The sequence below is a fragment of the Pan troglodytes genome, chromosome 6 (genome assembly GCF_028858775.2).
Source record: "Pan troglodytes isolate AG18354 chromosome 6, NHGRI_mPanTro3-v2.0_pri, whole genome shotgun sequence".
NCBI classification, from domain to species: Eukaryota; Metazoa; Chordata; class Mammalia; order Primates; family Hominidae; genus Pan; species Pan troglodytes.
In genome coordinates, this window is record NC_072404.2 from 40611832 (window position 1) to 40631811 (window position 19980).

Genomic DNA, 19980 nt, shown 5'->3' on the forward strand with positions numbered 1-19980 from the left:
TTTCTTCTAGCAAATGTGAGCTAGGGACTCCTTGATACACAAGCATACAGGATCATATCAGGACCCAGCCGGCAGACCAGACCCACCAAAGGCTGTCACAGGCGGGCTCTGTCTTCCCCCATGTGACCTCCCTGAAATCTGGGAGAAGGAAGGGGGCACTTTGGACCTGGTCAAGCTATGCCAGCAGAGAGTTAGCCTTTGACCTAGGATCCAAGGGTTACCCCAGCCTCAGGTCTGGCAAAGAAGCACCTTGGAGGACACAGATAAGAAAAGACAGACTGTCCAAGGAGGACATCACACCTTCAGCAAAGATGAGGATAGGCTCTTCTGATTGGCTTGAATTTTCAGATACATAAAGCTGCCATCTGTCCATAGAACAATCTTGGACCCTAAGCCAGTAAAGGCACGGTGGTCCATGCTGTCCCAACTGACACACCAATTTAAACCAGATGAAGCCTAAGACCACCTACTACAACTCTTCCCCACATTCCTTCTCAGTAAACCTGAATGCAGAGCCTCTCGTATGCAATAGACTCTGAGCCCTGGAAGCCTACCCTGCTTCCCAGGAAAACATTACTGGACCTGACCAAGGTCAACCTGGAGAAGACACAGCAAACCAAGGGGCCAAAAGAAGAAAGGGCTTCTAGTTTTCTGTTGTTATAATGTGATAGGTCTGCAGAAGAAGACTGGCTCCGCTCAGCTTCCACACCCCTCCCATTCCTTGTGCACACACATACACAAAACATAGGCTCATATACACAAATACACACACCTTCACACACTCAGTCTCACACACACTAACAATGCATACTCACACCTATATGCACTCACACAAGGACAACAAGCTATACCACAAATATCTGGAATAAGAAGAGCTACTTTCTGTTCCAGATGTACCACTAAGAGCTGTGCCACCTGGCAAAGTTATCTAATCCCTGGACTTCAAGAGGTTAAAATAAGGGGATAGACTGGATTCTCCCTAAGCCCTCCTCTTTTCAGACTGTGAGCTAAACTTTTGTTGGACCAAGACAGAGCTTGTTTTCTCCCTCTTAAAGCTACTTTTTCCAATAAGACTGTGAGGCCACCAAGAGGATGTACAAGTATTATCGGGCACTGATAACCTGTGTCTCTTTCCCTAGAAGTATGAGTGGAGATACATAAGTCTGGGTTCTTCACCTGAATTCAGTTCAATTCTTCTGTACTCTTCTACATGTCAGGAGTGGTACAGGGACTGGAAATGACAAACGAATGAATAGCATGGTTCCTGACTATAGGCAGCTTACAGTCTAGGGCCTTGGGTCTTGGCCCTGGCTACACAGTAGAATCGCCTGGGGAGCTTTTACAATGCACTGAAACCCAGACACCATTCCCTGAGAGATTCTGATTCACTCCATCTGGAGTGGGGCATGGATTTTATTATTTCGGAAAAGCTCTTCAGGCATTTTTAATGCTCAAAAAGGTTTGACAATCTGGTCCAGTGAGACACAGAGTCATAGGTGGCTGACCTTCACACTGACTGACCAGTGTAACCAAGAGATGTGCTTAGGCTGCTTGGAAATTTTCAACCCACGAAGACCCAGTCATTCAGCTTGGGGCTAATTCCGGCCCCCATGCAGATCCTAGTGCTTCCCTTCCACTGGTGCAGTCTCCACACCCTGGTTTTTCTGGAAGAGCAAAAGCATTCAGAGAGAATAAACACAAGTGAATTCATTCTATTCAGTGCAGTTGGCTTTGGTTAAAAGTTAGAATATTTGTCTGAAAAAAAATTGGATGAAGACATCCTTCCTCTATCAGATCTCAAATAAATGCAGTAAGTACTATAATTATAATACTAAAATCATTGAAAGAGAATTATATGGACAGGGAAATCCAACAGAACAGAAATGCTAAAGGAAACCTCAGGAATGTAGAATGTGATGAAGTATTTTAAACTGATAGAGAAATAGAAACTGTTTAATTACTAATGTTGAGACAACTGCCCACATGGAAACAATCATATATTAGACTGTTGTATCATATGCTACAAGGAAATACACTCCTTATGAAATGAAGAACAAAAGATAGAATGAGGGAGAAAGAAAGAGTGAGAGAGAAAGAGTGAGGAAAGAAAAGAAGAAAGAAAGAGAGAGAGAAGGAGGGAGGGAGGGAGAAAGGAAGGAAGGAAGGAAAAGAAAGAAAGGAAAGGAAAGATGGGTAGAGGAAGAGAGGCGGGGGGGAAGAAAGAGAAAGAAAAAAATATAGGAAATATTGTTTATAATCATGAAAAACTGAAAAGATCTGAATATCCTACAATGAGGGAACTGAGCATAATAATTATATAGCCATACAATTAAATGCTACAGCTCTAAAAATTATTATATAGAGTGTACTTATTGCCATAGAAATATTTCTCCAATATATTACATTAAGAAAAAGAAAGCAGTATCGTATCCCTTTTATAGATATGTGCACATATTTTTACTTAGCGGAATATATATGTGCCTGTATAGATAGATGATAGAGAGAGAGGGAGATGGAAAATATCAAGAAGCTAAATGTTATCAATGTTATTGCAGTTATCTCTGAGTGGTCGAATTTTAGTTGATTTTTGTTTTCTTCTATTTTCCACTTAGCCATGTGTTAAAATTCTCTACAGTTACCTAAATCATACAATTGAAACAATTGCCCTGTGGCCCTTTAGCCTGAGTAAACAGCCAATATTATCCTAGATGTACATATGTATATTCATTTTTTAAAACCATCAAGTCAGGCCCCATAAAACATATATTTGCCATGCACTTCTCTGTATAAATGTCATGCTTAGACCCTCTAAGGCCCACTCAAAGCCATCGTCCACTCATCTCAACACAGACAGACAAGTCAGAGGGACAGACGGAGCAGCTCCTGTCTGCCACTGCTAGGTCCTTTCCTTGTGTTCTTCCCTTTAACTCATTTCCTGTTTGCCCCATTTCACCCATGGCCTATTGCCCATTTCCCATTTAACCCATTTCCCGTTTGAGAATACTGCACAGGCAGTGAGTGGCACTTTTTTTTCTAAACAGTAAATGGGTTAATCCACAACTCTTTGAGGTGGTGTTATTAACTGTCTCTCACAGACAGAAGACAGGCTCTAAGGTTAAGCAGTTTGCTTGTTTTCACGGGTAGCATGTGACACAACTGGTATTCAAATGCACACATATCGAATGCACACATAAAGACAAGACTTTTTAAAAATTAAAAACACAAACTCAGGGTCTTGGGTGTGGCTTCCTTTCCTGGACACTCCCTCCAGAGCTCTGCCTTCAGAGAGCTATTCCTACCTCATCTCCTGAAGGTTTTGTTTTGATATATTTAAAATCTAAAGGCTGAGTCATGACTGGCAGTGTGGAGACCAATTTTGTGGAGGTAGCCGAGGTCTTCCTGTACTTTCAGACGAATCAGATTGGTGTAAACCCCTGTCTTGTGGTTTCTGCCAATTCCGTGGGTCTGACATGCTCCTCCCTGCTTGTCCGTCTGAGCACTCACTCTCACTGTCTCACCTCCTACAGCTCTCCTGTTCCCCCCACAGCAGCACCGCCCTTGCTCACCACCTTCCTCAGCACGCCTCCCCCCAGGGAGACTGAGTTCCTGGCTCTCTCCAAAGTTCCCATGTCTCCTGCTACTACATATGCCAGTCCTTGCACTCTTGGGCTCCCTGACTTCCAGTCCTTGAAACTGTACAAAGCCACTTGGAGATCTGTTTCCCACTGATATAGAGTATGCCATTACTCCCTCCCAAAGGTGGAAATGGCTACCACCACTTTTTATTCTTTAATATAGTTTTATATCTCCATTATATCTATTTTTTAGTTACCGTTAGTGACCTCATCCCGAAATGAGGGCAGGTGGTATTCTCAGAAGCTTATATGCTCTCTATATCTTATTCGTAAATGGAACACAGTTGATTTCCCATCTGTCATTACAGCCAAGCAGCTCTGGAGTTGGCAGGTAAATGGGATCTCCAGCTGGGTCCGCATGCCAGGATTATTGCTCATCAACAAGGGGACATTAGCCATGATTAGTGTGAACAGAAGCTCACTTTGTAAACACTGGCTAAAAAGCTCAAGCCATCCTTAGTGCGAGAACCACTCTTCTTACTGGCAAATATGTCTATTTTCTCCCAGTCAAAGGCTGACAGAAAGGAAAAGAAAAAGAACTGTATCATAAATTATCTAAAGACTTTCCCATAAACAAGCGTGGAGGGCAAGACGTGGAGGAGATGGGGTTTCCAATCCTGTATGTTATCTTTCATAAATGAGCATATTATTGATGTCCAGGAGGATTTACTTGTACAAACAGAACATTTACTGCATGGGAGCAGGAGATTGGGCAAGTGTACCCATGGAACAGACAAATTTCTCGTTATAACTATGTCTAGCTATCATGGCTTGGTGGATATGATCCATGCTATATCCAAATTCCATGTTTTTAATTAAATGAGGCATACTAGAGTGAAGAAAAAAAGCTATGGATTAGGAATTGGGTTAGAGCCCTATTCACTTTCTAGCTTAAAAAATTTAAGAGAAGCCCATTAACTGCTGTCCATATCAGCTTCTTCATCAGTAACTGTGAATAAAATGGCTTCTCTACAATTAACTACATTTAATAAAAGATGTGACAGAAAAACATAAAGATACAAATAAATGAAGATTATGACATGTTCGTGGATAGTAAGGTTCAATATCGTAAAGACGTTGAATCTCCCCAGCTGATCTACAAGTTAATAAATTTCCAACCAAAATTGAATTGAAACATTTTATTGAGCTTCACAAGCCTATTTTAAAATAGACAAGGAAAATTCAAGAGACATGAGTAGCCTAGACATTCCTAGAGATGCAGAACAAGGTAGAGAAAGTTCGGTTTACCAAATATTGAAATGCATTGTAAAGTCAGAGTGCGGTATTGGCACAATAGACAAATGGAAACCTCAGTTTCCTTGCTACCTGCTGCCTGCCCACAAATCCAATGCTACATGTTTCAGGTTTTCATTAAGACAGCACTGCATATGAGGTACCAATCTCTACTTTAGAAGGGAAACACTAGCAGCTGTGTAAACCCAAAATATCAGTAGCCTTAACCACATAGAAGTTTATGTCTTAATTAAAATCCAGTTGGCAATAAAGACCAGAGGGAAAGGCATTGTTCCACACAGTCATTCAGAAATTCAAGCAGGTGGAGATTCTGCCACGCTTAACAGAGGGCTGCTAAGGTACTCCTCAGCACCTCCCTCCAGCAGGCAGGGGCAGGGGAAGAGAGAGAGTGGAGGACTGCTCAGGAGAGGTATCTGAGCAAGGTTTGGGATGGTAGACATTGACTCTTCCCAGCGTCCCTTAGGCAGATCTTAGTCACATGACTACACACTGCTGGAAGGCAGGCTGGGAATTGTAGTCTAGTTGTGTGCCCTGGGGAAACAGGAATGGGTTTTGTGAACAGCTCATCTGTCTTTGCATAATTATTTTAGGTTGTCAGGGCTCCTGCTTCTGCTTGAGCTGAGGTGCTGAGGTATAGAAAGGGCTCTCTGGTGGGTTAGGTGAGATCTTCTCATATCTAGCTACAATTTATGGTTGGCTCTGGGCTAATAACCTCCTGAAAAGGAATGCAAAATACTTTCCTACTTGAAGGTTCAGAGATATGCAGGCATGCCCAGCTAATGGGGAGAGAGGGAGCACCTCAGATGACAAGAAAGGGACAATAAGATCCCTGAATGTGAAAACATTCTGGAGAATACAGAGTCAGGCACAACGAGTGCCTTAAGGTCAAAGGGAAATGTAAGTTCTGGGTCACAGAAGAACATTCCCACCTAACCACTCTAGCCTCTTGTCAGCATCTAGGGAGGAAAACGCTGTGTGGTGGGCTAAAGAAGCTGAAACTCTTGGGAGTTCAAGAGAGTCTGCTGCAAGCTCCTGGAATAGCACAGCACAGAGGAGAGAGGCCATTCCCTTGCTTCCTGGCAAAAGAACTTGGAGAGCAGGTATCCCCGGGAAGAGCAGCAGTGCTGAATAACCCACAGCCCAGGGACGGAACTGAGGCCCTGAGAGGTGGAGCAGAAGAGCAAAGCAACCGCTCAGGGTCAAGAGCAATAATGAAGAGGACTCACAATGTGGCTTTGAAGTGACTGTGGCTGTGGAGCATCTGGTGCCCAGCCAGAGCCCCTCAAGAGGCAGTCATTGGCAAAGAGGAGGTCTGGGTGAAGTGACCTGGGGCAGCCCAGGGAAGCTGCAGCGAGCCTAGAAAGCAGGATCCAGACAGCGTCACCATAGAGGCACAGGCGGTGGCCTGGGTGGATCCTGGAACACTGAGACACCTCCTTGGGTCTCTCAGAAAAACTAGAGGGACAAAGACACCCTGGGAAGAAACTGACTGCAGTCCTGCAGCTAAACAGATGAGACCTAATGTGCTTAAAATACTGAACTGATGAGTTCAGGGGGTATTCAAGCTATATTAGTAAAGAGAATGTTACTGTTCAAAATGAATTTCAAGTTTCAAGAATTTTAGAAATCAGGAAAAACTGCTAAAAATAATGTTGAAGTTTTAAAAAATCAACCTAACATACACAAAGTTTCTAATATAGGAAGCATATTTATTTTAAAATATTGCCAGTTAAACTTCCATGTTTCTAAACAAATCACCTGCACTCATTATAGGTCCACAGATGAATTCCCCCCACTACCTCCCAGGAAACAATTCTGCTTCCATTTGAAATCCCAAGGTACCAATTGCTCCCACTTCAGGTGCTCAGCCTGCATGAAGAATGGGTTCCCAGTGGCTCTGTAAGAGGCCTGTGGTCTTGGGAAGGTGAAGAGCCAGAAATGGCCATTTGGAGACTAAATTTTCAGCATGTGTCCCCATTAGGGATACACTGTGGAACTAAAACAGTCCACATCAGTGTGCTTCTCCCAGTCCCAAATCGAATGGACGTGCCACTTTCAGGCTACCCAAGCCCGATTAATGCACAGTGACAGCTGAATTTAACTGCTTTTCACTGCAGCTCAGCACCAAGGCCTGAGTAGAAATAATCCTTTTATCTCCCAATAAAGGAGAATTACCGGCATTTCGTAGCTCAGCTCTCTCTGAAGGGCCATCTTTAGAAGCTAGAGGCTTTGCATTTCCTGGAATGGTCAGATTAAAGATGCTTTTCACTGATCTCTGGGCAGGTAGATGATTATATTGTCACCCAGTTGCCCTGTGGGAAGCACTGCGGGTTTCCATTTTAAAGGGATTTCAGAGCACAAATGTCATTCTCGAAAACTTTTCTGAAAGACCAACTTAGTCTTCAGAGCCATACTGTTTAGGGGCCAGCTGTTGCCTAGGAACAGCCAGTGGGGACGCTTTGAAAGAATATAATTTGGTCTGCTGTCTTCTTTACTTGCCCCCCATGGGTATAATCTCACCCAGATCATTTTCTGCTGTACATAATTCTTACACAGATAACAACCTTGTATAATAGACAATCAAACGTAATAATACCTTCTGTTCACTTCCATAAAGACGGCTCACCTTCCACCTGAAATACTGTTAAAACTGCATTCATCTCAACTGATAAGACATCCAACATCCCAGCTTGGGGCTTGGTTCCTTGAATATATTATTTTATGTTAATCTTCAAAGTAACTCTGTGAGTTAGGTGTTCTACACCTCAATTTTTAAATGGGAGAACTGAAGCTGGGAACTTTAGACGATTTGCCTAAGTTTACAAAGTTTTAGTAATTGGTAGAGATGGAGGATGCATTCCAGTCTGATCTTAAAGCCTGTGTCCTTCCCAAGATCCCATCCTAGAAATCAAGGTTTCTCACCTTTGACACCTTTGGCATTTTGGACTGGATAATTCTTTGTTGTGGAGGCTGCCCTGTGCATTGAAGGATGTTTAGCAACATTCCTGGTCTCTACCCACTAGACGCCAGTAGCACACATGCACACACAATTGTGACAATTAAAAATGTGTCCAGACTTTGCCAAAAGTTCCCTGTAAAGCAAGATCACCCCCAATGGAGAATCACTGCTCTAAATGTTCTGAAGCATTTGCTTTCTTACAAGGCGGAGGTTCGTGGTCCCATGAAATGCACAGAATAATTTGAAGACCCTAATAGTAGTTAGGAGTGGCCTTACAGGGTATGCTTTAAGAACTATGAATTAATTATAATTAGCAGTTTTTCTTTGTACTTAAAGAGCCCCTATTCCTGTTACTCTTGAAAATCATTTGTCCTCTGCAATGAGTAAATGTTCACACTACAAAAACACTCAGAAACTTCAATGGCCTGCGGCCGCCTCAGGAGTTCAGCCCAAGCTCCTCAGAAAGACATTCAAGGCCTCCCCAGTTTGCCTTCAGTTCTCTTCTCCACTCTCAAACCCCACGCATTTGTAGGCTACAGCCAAGCAATATGACTCACTGTGGTTAAAACGCATCCTACATTTTCTTGTTCCATGTCTTGGCTGAGGATGTTCACTCTCTGCCTCCCACCTCTCCTAATCCCACGCTGCACCCCGCCTTTGTCTTGGAATCCTTCTTATGTCATTTGAGTTCACTTGATGCTCTCTGCATCTCCCACACAGCCTCCCCAGCACAGTGGTGGAAGGATGGGTCTCTCCTCTGTCCACAGTTGGTTTCTATCTGTCTTAGTCCATTTTCTGCTGCTATAACAGAATACCACAGACTGGGAAATTTATTTTTTAAAAAAGAGATTTATTTGGCTTATGGTTCTAGAGGCTGGGAAATCCAAGAGCAGGGCACTTGCAACTGGCAAAGGTCATCCCATGGCAGAAAACAGGGCGAAAGCAAGCACACAAGACAGAGAGAAAGTCAAGCCAAACTCGTCCATTCCATCAGAAGCCCACTTCCACAATAACACAATAATAGCAATAATCCATTCATAAGGGCCAAGCCCTGGTGGGCTAATCACCTCTCAAAGGCTCCACCTCCCAATACTGTTACAATGACAATTAAATTTACACATGAGTTTTCGCAGGGACATTCAAACCATAGCAGCATCTCGCTCATCTCAACCAGTTTTATGGAGAGTGTGTGATCTTTCATGCTGGATTGAAAATTCTTAGAGAACAAGTACTATATTTCAGCCCTTCTAGTCAGCCCTTATCTCTTAGCAGATGTGCTATACTTGTGGGGTTGGACTAGATCAGATTGGAGGTGGGATTGAATGAATATTGCAAAGGTAAACATCTGACTGGTTTCCATGGGCATTAAAATAAATTTCAAACGTGAGAGCTGGGAAGTGCAGTGAAGACAATGGAGCACAGCAGTTTGCCTTTCTAGTGCACAACTGCCCTACTCCATGTGACTTCGATGCACTGAGTGGGCCTCTGACCAGGGCCACCACTAGGGTTGTGCCCATTGAGCCCCACTGGGTGGCTCCTGGCTGAGAGTTGTGTGGGGCTGGCATTCTCTTCATATTTCCCTCACTGAGTGTGTGCTCTAGGCAGGCCTGTGCTTATCAGAGCAAGGGCCCCTTTTCCAAAACTTCACAAAGGTGGCATATGGGCTGGTGGAAGCCCTGACAGTAGAAACTCTTCCATGAGGAAAGGGACACCACATCTGACATTTTTATCCCCAAATTTACAGGTAATCACTACTTTAACTAAGACCTATTGCACTGGATCCTGCCTAGCCTAATCCTATCTCTTTGTTTTACCACTGCTCGACTAATGAGAGGTGGTTATTGATTCATTCAACATATTTGTGTTAGTCATTGAATATGTGTTTAGGCTACAGGAGTGCAAAAAACAAAGCCCCTGTCCTCATCAATCTAGTAGATTCTTATATTCACCCCTCAGTGTTCACCATCAGACAACAGTCCACATGAAAAAAGTGTATATCCAAGCTCCTATTTTGGAGAGTTCTGATACCCCTGGCTTGAGCTTTTCTTGAGAGCGTTTTTGTTTTTTGTTTTTTTTTTTTTTTGACGAATGTATTTGTCTGGGGCAACCATTTTAGAAAGTAACTTTGCCTAGGTTGCTAAAGTGGCCGCATGGGTGTCTCAGCATAGCCAGGGCTTAGAGAGTAGCACTCCTCAGGGAAGGCCTCAGCTCCTGCATGGTCACATAGTCTAATTTCAGCTACAGCTGTTCAGGCCATCTGACCAAGTCTCTTGAGAGAGTCTGAGCATTCCATACCATTTTCATATAATATTAAGGTGTAAACTGAGCATTCTCCAGAAACCAGCCCAGAACCAACTTTAATCTAAAAATTTCCAAGGAAGGCCATCTGGGCATAAATGCACAGGATGTAAGTGAAAACTGGAGTCTAACCTTTAATGTTCCTATTGGCTGAAACAGAAACTGTCACATCTTGAACACTTCATCTTACTATTCCCCTCTTGTATCTACAGATGGGAAACTGTGCAGCAGCTATAACCGAGGACTCATCTCAAAGGCAAAAATCAAGGCTATCAAGTATAGCATCATCATCATTCTTGGTAAGCAATGTCCCTCCTTGAGCTGTAAAGTGGTATGAACATCCCAAAAGCAAGTTTGCTCCTGGGACCTGGTGACAGAAAGGAATTTGCCAACAGGCACTTCTACATCGGTCTGCTTGGAAAGGAATGTGTGAAACTCATCAGCCCATTCATGGTTCCTTCAAGGGCTGACATTTGGTTCCTAATCCCTCTCCTTATGAATACAGCTGCCTGCCAAGGCTATGGGTTGAATAATTTGGAGAAAATCTGATTAGGACCTAACTAGCTGAAGTGGATGCTCACATCACCAGCTAACTCAGTCACTTCCTTTAAGACACACTGTTCCCCAGGGCTGGGGTTCACAAGGAAAAAGAAGATAGAAGTGACTTTCCACCTTATCTGAATATTTGATGTTAGGTTCACTACAAATTTCTCCCTTATGGCACCTTACCTGTCCTTCCACCCTTCTGTCTTCTGCCCTTTCCTTTTCCTTTCTCTCTACTCTTAAGACTCATAAAGTCACCTTGTACTGTTTCCTGTCTGAAATGCTCTGCTTTCCGGTGGTGCCCTGGCTTACTTCCTAACCTCATTTGTTTCCCAACAATGCCACCTCCCTGAGGGCTCCTTGATAAGTCTTTTTAAATATCCTTTTCCTAGTCTTTACTCTGCCTTATTTTTCTTCTTGGTTCTACCTCACACTATAGGATATAGATTGATTTTCTTATAGTCTGTCTCCCCTGTTGGAGTAAAAAATCTATGAGGGCAATGACTTTGGCTTTTGTGTTACTTATATTATCACCAAGACCTAAAATAGGGTCTCCTACACACTGCTCAATTAACATTTGTCGAATGAATGAATGAATGAAACTATGCAAGAAGGAAAGGGATTTGTGCTATTTTCTTTTTTATTTAGCTTAAATACCCCCTCCTTGCCCCTCTGGCAGCTCTTGAAGCTCCAAGGAAGTATAGATCTCCCATTAGCTGCATGTCAAAGCACCAGAACAGTCTTCTCACCTTTCTGAAACACAACTGCAAAATGCCAAACAGACCACACGCAGCATGACTCAACCAGCAGGACGTAGGCAAAAAACAACACTGCAGGCGGAACTGGGATAAAACATATACAACCCACCAGGGCTCAAAAACTTTCTGAGAGGCTTCTGAAGTGGATCAAAGACCCCTCTGTCTTCTCAGATAGTCAGAAGCACAGATGCACGTTCCCTGGATGTTGAGTTGGAAAACGTATGTTTACAAGTGTGTCCCAGAGCCTGCATAGCCCTTTATCATCAGCAACCATACTCCAAGGCCCTGTGGGATCCCTTCAGTCAGCAAGCAGGAATACCCTCTAGAGGGTCAGCAAATATTGACCGCCCTACCAGACCAAAAGGGCCCTTTCTATAGCAAACACTTTGTAATGTCCCTTTCCCACCTTGAAATAAAATGCCTACTTATACTACCTACCATGATCATTTAAACATTAATATATTGCCCAAAAAATAATATAAAAGAGGAATAAGAAAATAATCTAAAATGAAACAATACTATTTTTATTAATTAAAATGTATACCAATTTTAATGTGTAAAAAGATAAGCACAGCTACACTAGAAGAATAATGAAGTAGTCACACCTACACCGTGACATAATAACAGCCACAATGAAAACCAATACAGGTGTATTTTCATGGAGACATAAAAAAATGTAAGCGGTATTACTGTCAGTGACTTGATTTTCTCAGCCGGCAAAAAGAAAAAATCCTTGTAAAATTTTGAATTAAACAAAGTAATCTTTCCTCCACTTACAACAGAATTGCATTTCTACAAATTTCAATATTTATTTAAAATACCTGTGTTTATGTGTAAAACAAAGTCAGGGATAACTATATAGAGGGTTCTCCTCTACATGAATGGACATTCAAAGTAGATACAAATCTTTGCTGGCTGGGCTGCGTGTACCATGCCAGAGGACTGGTATCCCTGTGAAAACCTGAATCCTCCAACCCAACTTACACACACGTGCAAACACCCAAGCACACAAGGCCATTTGCCCCCTTAGTGCCCCAAATACTGTTCAGCGCCAGTGTTTGGGTTAATTAATCAGGATCCAGAACACTTAGTGGGTTTTGTGTTTGAATTGCTCCTCTTTAATACATTGCCAAGGTCTGGGGTCGAGAGGGGAACCATGAGTCAGTTTATCATTCCAAAATTCCCAGTAAGTTACAGAATCCACATTACACAGTTATGACGGAAAGCTTGTCCCTGCATGCAGACAGCCAAGGAAGCCAAACTTCTACTCTGAGAAAAAATTCTATGGATGAGAAAGTGGGAGAAGGAGAGTGGAGAATTTATGGTGAGAAAATGAGAGATGCGTGTATTTCCAGTCAACTTATGAGTGTTTAGCTCTGTGTCATAGTCTGTGCTTTCCAGAGAAAAATGAGAGAGAGAGAGAGAGGTTTATTAGAAGGAATTGGCTCAGGTGATTACTGAGGCTGAGAATTCCCAAGCTGCAGTTGGAAGCTGGAGACCCAGGAAAGCCAATGGTGTAGGTTCTAGTCCAAGTCTGAGTCCAAAGGCCTGAAAACCAGGAGAGTGGATGGTGTACATTTCAGTTTGATTCCAATTGTGAAGGCAGGAGAAGACCAACGTCCTAGCTCGAAGACAGGCAAGCAGAGTGAATCTTCTCTTACTTAACCTTTTTCTATGACTCAGGCCTTCAACAGATTGGATGTGGCCCACAAACAGGGGAGGGCAATCTGCTTTTCTTACTCTACCAGATCAAATGTTACTCTCCTCCAGAAACGTCTTCATACACAGCCAGAATAGCATTTAACCGAATATCTGAGCACTCCACAGCCCAGTCAAGTAGTCTCAAAATTAACCATCACACCTGAATCCCCACATTTCATCCATTTCTTTTGAGAATTTGGGGCCAAATAAACTGGTGTCTCACACATACTAATGGATTTAGAGAAGGGCATAGTGTGGGTGTTTTCTGGAGAGGCCAACTTAGGGGTGAAAGAGAACACTGTCATTAAACTGGGGTGTGCTTAGAAAATATTGTGATCACCCCTTCTCCCTGACATAACCTAAAACCAGTAGTCACTATGTGGTCAAAATGCTTCCTGTTCTTCTGTCTTTTCCTAGAGAGTCTTCAAAGTATTTTGCTGTTTTTTCCTGATCCCTGTGTTTGATGAGAGGCTATGGCCATAGTCACTTGTTCCTGGGGTTTCAATAAGAATCCACAGCAGTAGAAATTTGACCCTTCTTTACAGATAGAGAAGCTCTACAACCTTTTCTCAGTTTTAGGAACATGTCTGTAAGATGTGTCCATATATATGTGTGTATGTGTTTAAGTGAATATGACATCAATGCTCCAAACAACATCAAACTCCAATATTTCTGAGAAATTCCAGGTCCCAAAGAACCTCCCAGGTAAAAGTCCAGTCAGGACCAACCAAAAGAGACCCCTCAACTGCTACCTGCTGTGATGCTAATGGCTCTCTTCTCCCCCAGCCTTTGTCTGCTGTTGGAGTCCATACTTCCTGTTTGACATTTTGGACAATTTCAACCTCCTTCCAGACACCCAGGAGCGTTTCTATGCCTCTGTGATCATTCAGAACCTGCCAGCATTGAATAGTGCCATCAACCCCCTCATCTACTGTGTCTTCAGCAGCTCCATCTCTTTCCCCTGCAGGTAAGGGGAGCTCTTGCATGGGTCAGACACACTGATGGCCATTGCACTGGGATTCTGCCAACATGGGGGTTTCTCATGTCCAAACTCTCCAGCAGGTTACAGGATCCCCCTTTTATAGATGAGAGGCTTGAGAGTCAGAAAGATTCCACTAACATGGCTGATTCAAACCCTGGCCCAGGCCACAGCTGATGTGCTTTTTCCTATACCACAACACCTCCTATAGAAACCGCCTTAATCATGACACATCTAGAAGACCTTGCTTTTATTCAAAGCATCTTCACATGAATTGCCTCAATACAATTCTATGACAATAATAGGACATGGAGCCTTATTACCATTTTACGGATAAACAAAGTAAATCTTACATGGTTAATAGCATCATTGAGTTTATATGAATAATTAGCAGAGCTGAAATTAAATCCCTCCCACAGTTATTGTCATTCTTCTGTTTTTCTGCTGTTTTTCAGCTGTTTTCCTGCATAAGCCACAGAGGGTAGGTGGAGAATTCCATAGGAGATACAAGAGGAGAATGATTTAAGTCTTGGGCTTAACGCCAGTGGTTGAAGTTTATATCTTGCCATTGTTTATTCGTAGCGATGTGTGACCTTGGGCAAGTTATTTAACATCTGTAAACCTCAGCTTCTTCATCTGTAAAACAGGGCTAATAGCAGTGTCTACCTGTTGGCCTGTGATGTCTCTGTCCTCTGGGCTCTGGTGCTGACCAGTGAGAAGGAGAGCTGTGAGTCATGGAGAAGGAAGGTCAGGGTATTACATGTAAAGTGCCTGGCACAGTTGTCTGACATTTAATACATTTTTCATAACTATTGTCTCTTAACATGTCTACTTGCCTTTTCATTAGGTCAAATTATTTCCCTCCCTGCTTTATTTTGACTTTCTCCAGAGAGCGAAGATCACAGGATTCCAGAATGACGTTCCGGGAGAGAACCGAGAGGCATGAGATGCAGATTCTGTCCAAGCCAGAATTCATCTAGACCCTAGGGCAGTGCCAGTGCTAGGCTGAGCACCATCAGCTCTCCCAGGTCCTTGTCACCTGCTTGGGCACGTGCATGGAACCCGAGCCAACTTCACCCCACCCTTGTCATTACCTGGGAGATGCACAAGACAAATGTTCTAATGACTGCATGCACTGCTTAAGTATTGGCCAACACGAACTCCCCAGTTATTCATGCCAGCCAGGAAGGAAACGCCTTCCTTCCCCACCATTCCCAGCCCTCCTTCCCACTGGCCAGCACCTGAACCCAGTGAACACAGGCATCAGTGGTCCAGGGTCCTGGCTTGGAGCCAGTGAGTAGACAGGCAAGCAGAGGGGACAAAGGTAGCTGGGTTATACATGAATATTCTCATTATAATAGAAGAAAATAAAAGACTTAATTAAGCCTATATTTTTCCCCCAGTTTTGGATTGGAGGTTCAGTGCTTGTAGCCAAGAAAGTGTTTGTCCTTGAAATGCCAACAAATTCATTTCCAGGCATTGGTGCTTTGCACCTCTTCTGCAGATAGCCTCGGTTTGCAGATGGGTGTGCTGGCAGCAGCCAAGTGCATCTCCTATTCCATCAACAAATGATTTGTGGAAAGGGCATGCTGCTGGCCCTCCAAAACAAGGTGAAATGAAGGGATACTGGTTCTGATAGAAAACAAGTTGTGTTAAAAAGCCATGGGCCCCTGACTTCCAGCCTCTGAGAGCTGGTCCCTAGAACACACATGTCCTTGAGGCCTTTTTTTTTTTTTTGACAGAGTCTCGCTCTGTCGCCCAGGCTGGAGTACAGTGGCACAATCTCGGCTCACTGCGAGCTCCACCTCCCGGGTTCATGCCATTCTCCTGCCTCAGCCTCCCGAGTAGCTGCGACCACAGGTGCCCGCCACCACGCCCAGCTAATTTTTTGTATTTTTAGTAGAGACGGAGTTTCACCGTGTTAGCCAGGATGGTCTCAATCTCCTGACCTCGTGATCTGCCTGCCTTGGCCTCCCAAAGTGCTGGGATTACAGGCATGAGCCACCGCACCCGGCCTGTCCTTGAGGCTTTCTGAGACCTCTCACTCTGTATTTAACACTTGGGCCACTCTGGGCTCCATTCCTCACACCTCAAGGACAAGTCTTCCCGTTTTTAAATCCCTGAACACTCTCTTTAGTTAGGAGCTAGGTTCCTGCGGCTTTTCCAGGCTTAATGTTTCTCTAAGATCTCTATCGTTTTTGCCTGTCGCAGCCTTTGTCTAGCACCTCGGCCGGGAAGTGCTGGTGGGGCTTATTTTGACAGATCTGGAGTTTGGTACTTATGAGCATAATCCAAGTGAAATATGACTAAATGTTTTCTAGTCAATTTCTCCTATCAGATTTTTCCACAAGTGGAAGTGAAATAATTTCATTTGATCATATATACATCCCACCCACGGCTCCGGTATGCGTGCGAACACCTTATTTTAGCTTCACGTATATTCTTGACATTAAAATCTCCTTGGCAAAATCCTCCTTCCCAGAATTATTCAGAGCTTAAATCTTTTTTTTTTTTTTTTTTTTGGCATACTGCTAGTGGAGTCATTAAATTGTTCAGTATATTTTAATAGCACTCCATTCCTCATTATGGTGTCAACTCAAAGTCTGCGTGTTTAAGGTCATGTGGGCTTTTTTTTTTTTTTTTCATAAACTCTTTTCAATTCGATCTGACCTTAGGGAAAGTATCTCTTTAGGAGGAAATCAGACTCCTCACTCACCAACTCTTGGAGAATTATTCTCTGAATTTGAGGAGCCTGAATAATCTAGTTTTATTTCTACACAAGAGTTTTGAAGGCTGCCTCCCTCTCTGTCCAATCAGCTAAACTTGAGCAACCCTGGAAGCTTTGAGCATTTGAGAAATGCTTTTCAACATTTCACTTTAAATCAAGATGTGCCACAGAAGACCCACGGAACTGTTGCTAAAATAGCTGCCTGCATAGGAGCCAATTAACAGAGCAAAATCTGGCAGATGTCCTACATGGCAAAACAGGAGGACCAGGTTCTCTTGACAGATGCTTTCAATCTTTGTCAAGTCTGGTCTGCAAAATATATTACATGCCTACCTCATCCATCAGTAGAGTCTCAAAGTGAAGGAGAGAGTGGAGTGAGGGGCGTTGTGATCTGTAGAAACTGTGAACATGATTTTTTAGTTGTTGTGATGCTCTCTCTCTCATTTCCCGAGAAGACTGGAGATCAATAAGATAATGGTACAGGTTGCTGCAGGATAATCTACCATTTAAATGAAACTTGCTTTATATTGGTAAGGATTCTGGAATTGTCATTTCCATGTATTTGCTGAGCTTGGAGAAACATGATTTAAGCATTATGAAAATACTGGTAATTGGCCGGGACAGTGGCTCACACCTGTAATCCCAGCACTTTGGGAGGCTGAGGTGGGCGGATCGTGAGGCCAGGAGATCGAGACCATTCTGGCTAACACACGGTGAAACGCTGTCTCTACTAAAAATACAAAAAGATTAGTCAGGCGTGGTGGCTGGCGCCTGTAGTCCCAGCTACTCAGGAGGCTGAGGCAAGAGAATGGCATGAACCCGGGAGGCGGAGCTTGCTGTGAGCCGAGATCACGTCACTGCACTGCGGCCTGGGCGAGAGGGCGAGAGAGCGAGAATCCGTCTCAAGGAAAGAAAGAAAGAGAGAAAGAGAGAGAGAGAGGAAGAGAGGAAGAGAGGAAGGGAGGAAGGGAGGAAGGGAGGAAGGAAGGAAAGAAGAACTGGTAATTAATAGTCTTGTGACCTTGAACAAATCATTTCACACCTCTGGGCATTGATGGTCTCATCTGCAAGATGGGGACAAAATCAGGCTGGAGCAGAGGATCTTGGTAGTTCCTCCCAGACACAGGGAGGAATCTCTGAGATTGTGTCCAGAGACTGAGAGCTTCTGGAATTCTTTCCCCAGGGGACCAATGACTCAGTGACTTAATGCTGAGTCATTTGCCCTTTAGAGGTGTGACTTCCCTATCTATCACTATGAATGCTGAGAAATATCATTTCCCAACTGAGAAATGCAGTTTGAGCTCTTGGAGAAAATTAGAAGCTTAGTGCTGTGACGTTACTGTTTGTAGCCTTTGATGCCCATGTGGAATCAGAGAAGCCAGCAGGACGATACCTAAAATAAAGGTGCTTACTTCCTGCACCAAGATGTCAAAAAGTCTATGGTTACATTATTGCATGGCATCAGGGACAGGAGAAAATTTAGGAGAGCCAGAGTAGGTGTGCTTACTATATTCAGCCATACTATAGAAAATAAGTGACTCTACTTTACTGAACTAAATTAAATATGAATGGTAAAAACTTCTCTACTTGCAGGGTGCATGTGGAACATAATTTAGTTGAAGTTTACTTTCACTAAGCAACATCTCCCACCTTTTCCCCCAGAAAATGATAACACCTTTTTAATGACTTTCATTTGTGGATGATCACGAGAAAAAAGTGGCCCTTTTAAATCAGCCCAACACGCAGCTTAAACTTCCTAGCTTCATTTGGAAAATTCTGTATACTCATATACAGAAATGACCTTGCCTCTTCCAACTGCATTCACAGTGTCAATCAGAAAAGGCCACAAGCCTGAGTCTGAGAGAAAAAAGGAAAACAAAAATATCTTTAGCAGGAAATAAAGTGATTCTGCTCTTCTAGAATTATCTTAGGTGAGCTACAGACCTGCTGGCAACTCCAATTTTCTCGTCATGATTTGAATATACCTCATCTTATATGCAGATCGACTAGTGTCCCCTGAAGCTTTCCAATTGCATTTAATTGAAGGGAGAAGGCCGTAACTGTTTAGGTGCCAATCTCTGTGTTTTTGGAAACATGAAAAACCCATGCCTCATTTCTCTGCAATTGCATTTTAAGAATACATTATCCGCAACAGGCTGGTTCAGTTAACATTTTCAAAGTGCAATTCCAGGCTTACAGAATGTTAAAGTGGATGGAGTCTTATATCATCTGGTATCATGGTTTTCAGATTGCTCGGAGACTCCAAAGCTGTTGCAAGGAGGTGACTCAATATTAATATTTTTACACGGCCGGGCATGGTGGCTCACGCCTGTAATCCCAGCACTTTGGGAGGCCAAGGAGGGCGGATCACCTGAGGTCGAACAGGAGTTTGAGACCATCCCAGTCAATATGGTGAAAACCCGTCTGTACTAAAAATACAAAAATTAGCCGGGTATGGTGGCGGGCCGCCTGTAATCTCAGCTACTTGGGAGGCTGAGGCAGGAGAATCACTTAAACCTGGGAGGAGGAGGTTGCAGTGAGCCGAGATCGCACCATTGCACTCTGGCCTGGGCAACAAGAAGGAAACTCTGCCTGAAAAAAAAAAAAAAAAAAAAAAAATTCTTACACACAACAATAGCATAGAAATCGAGAGGCAATTAAATGTAGTTAGTTTCAAGTTCCTTGAATTATCTTGCATGCAAAATGTGGATTAAGATTAGTCATTGATACACCAAGAATGCATGTTACAATTTCAGGGTCATCACTAAAATAGTAGAAATGCAAAAACATATATCTTTCAGACTAAAAGAGAAGGAAAGCTGAGTGATAAGTCACTCAAACAATTTGAAAGAAAGCAAGAAAAGAGAGAAACAGGGACATAAAACAGCTGGGATAAACAGAAAACACATAGGAAGATGGTGGTTTTTTAATCCAAACTTATTAGTAATTATAAGTGCAAAGAGATTAAATGCCCCAGTTAATAATCAAAGACTATCAGACTGATTTTTAAAAAAAATAAATAACTGTCTGCTGTTTACAAAAGACATGCCTAAAACACAAGGATACAGAAAGTTTGAAAATCAAAGAATGGATCAAGGTAGTCCATGGAAACTGTAGCTAAAAGA

The 19980-nt window shown here is 43.0% G+C and overlaps 1 protein-coding gene across 3 annotated transcripts in view; it reads left to right on the plus strand.

Annotated features, from left to right (window-relative positions):
* The window catches only part of NPSR1 (neuropeptide S receptor 1), a 219770-nt gene that overhangs the window by 176139 nt on the left and 23651 nt on the right, over positions 1–19980 (plus strand). Inside the window, exons 7-9 of one of the 3 annotated variants that reach the window (XM_063815293.1) lie at positions 10359–10445; positions 13935–14115; positions 15017–15547. In XM_063815293.1, coding sequence (XP_063671363.1) covers positions 10359–10445; positions 13935–14115; positions 15017–15107 — 359 coding nt within the window. In that variant the 3' untranslated portion in view covers positions 15108–15547. Of the gene's footprint in view, positions 1–10358; positions 10446–13934; positions 14116–14774; positions 14946–15016; positions 15548–19980 lie in introns of those variants that run through there. The other 2 variants (XM_063815295.1, XM_063815294.1) reach the window with 2 other exon arrangements.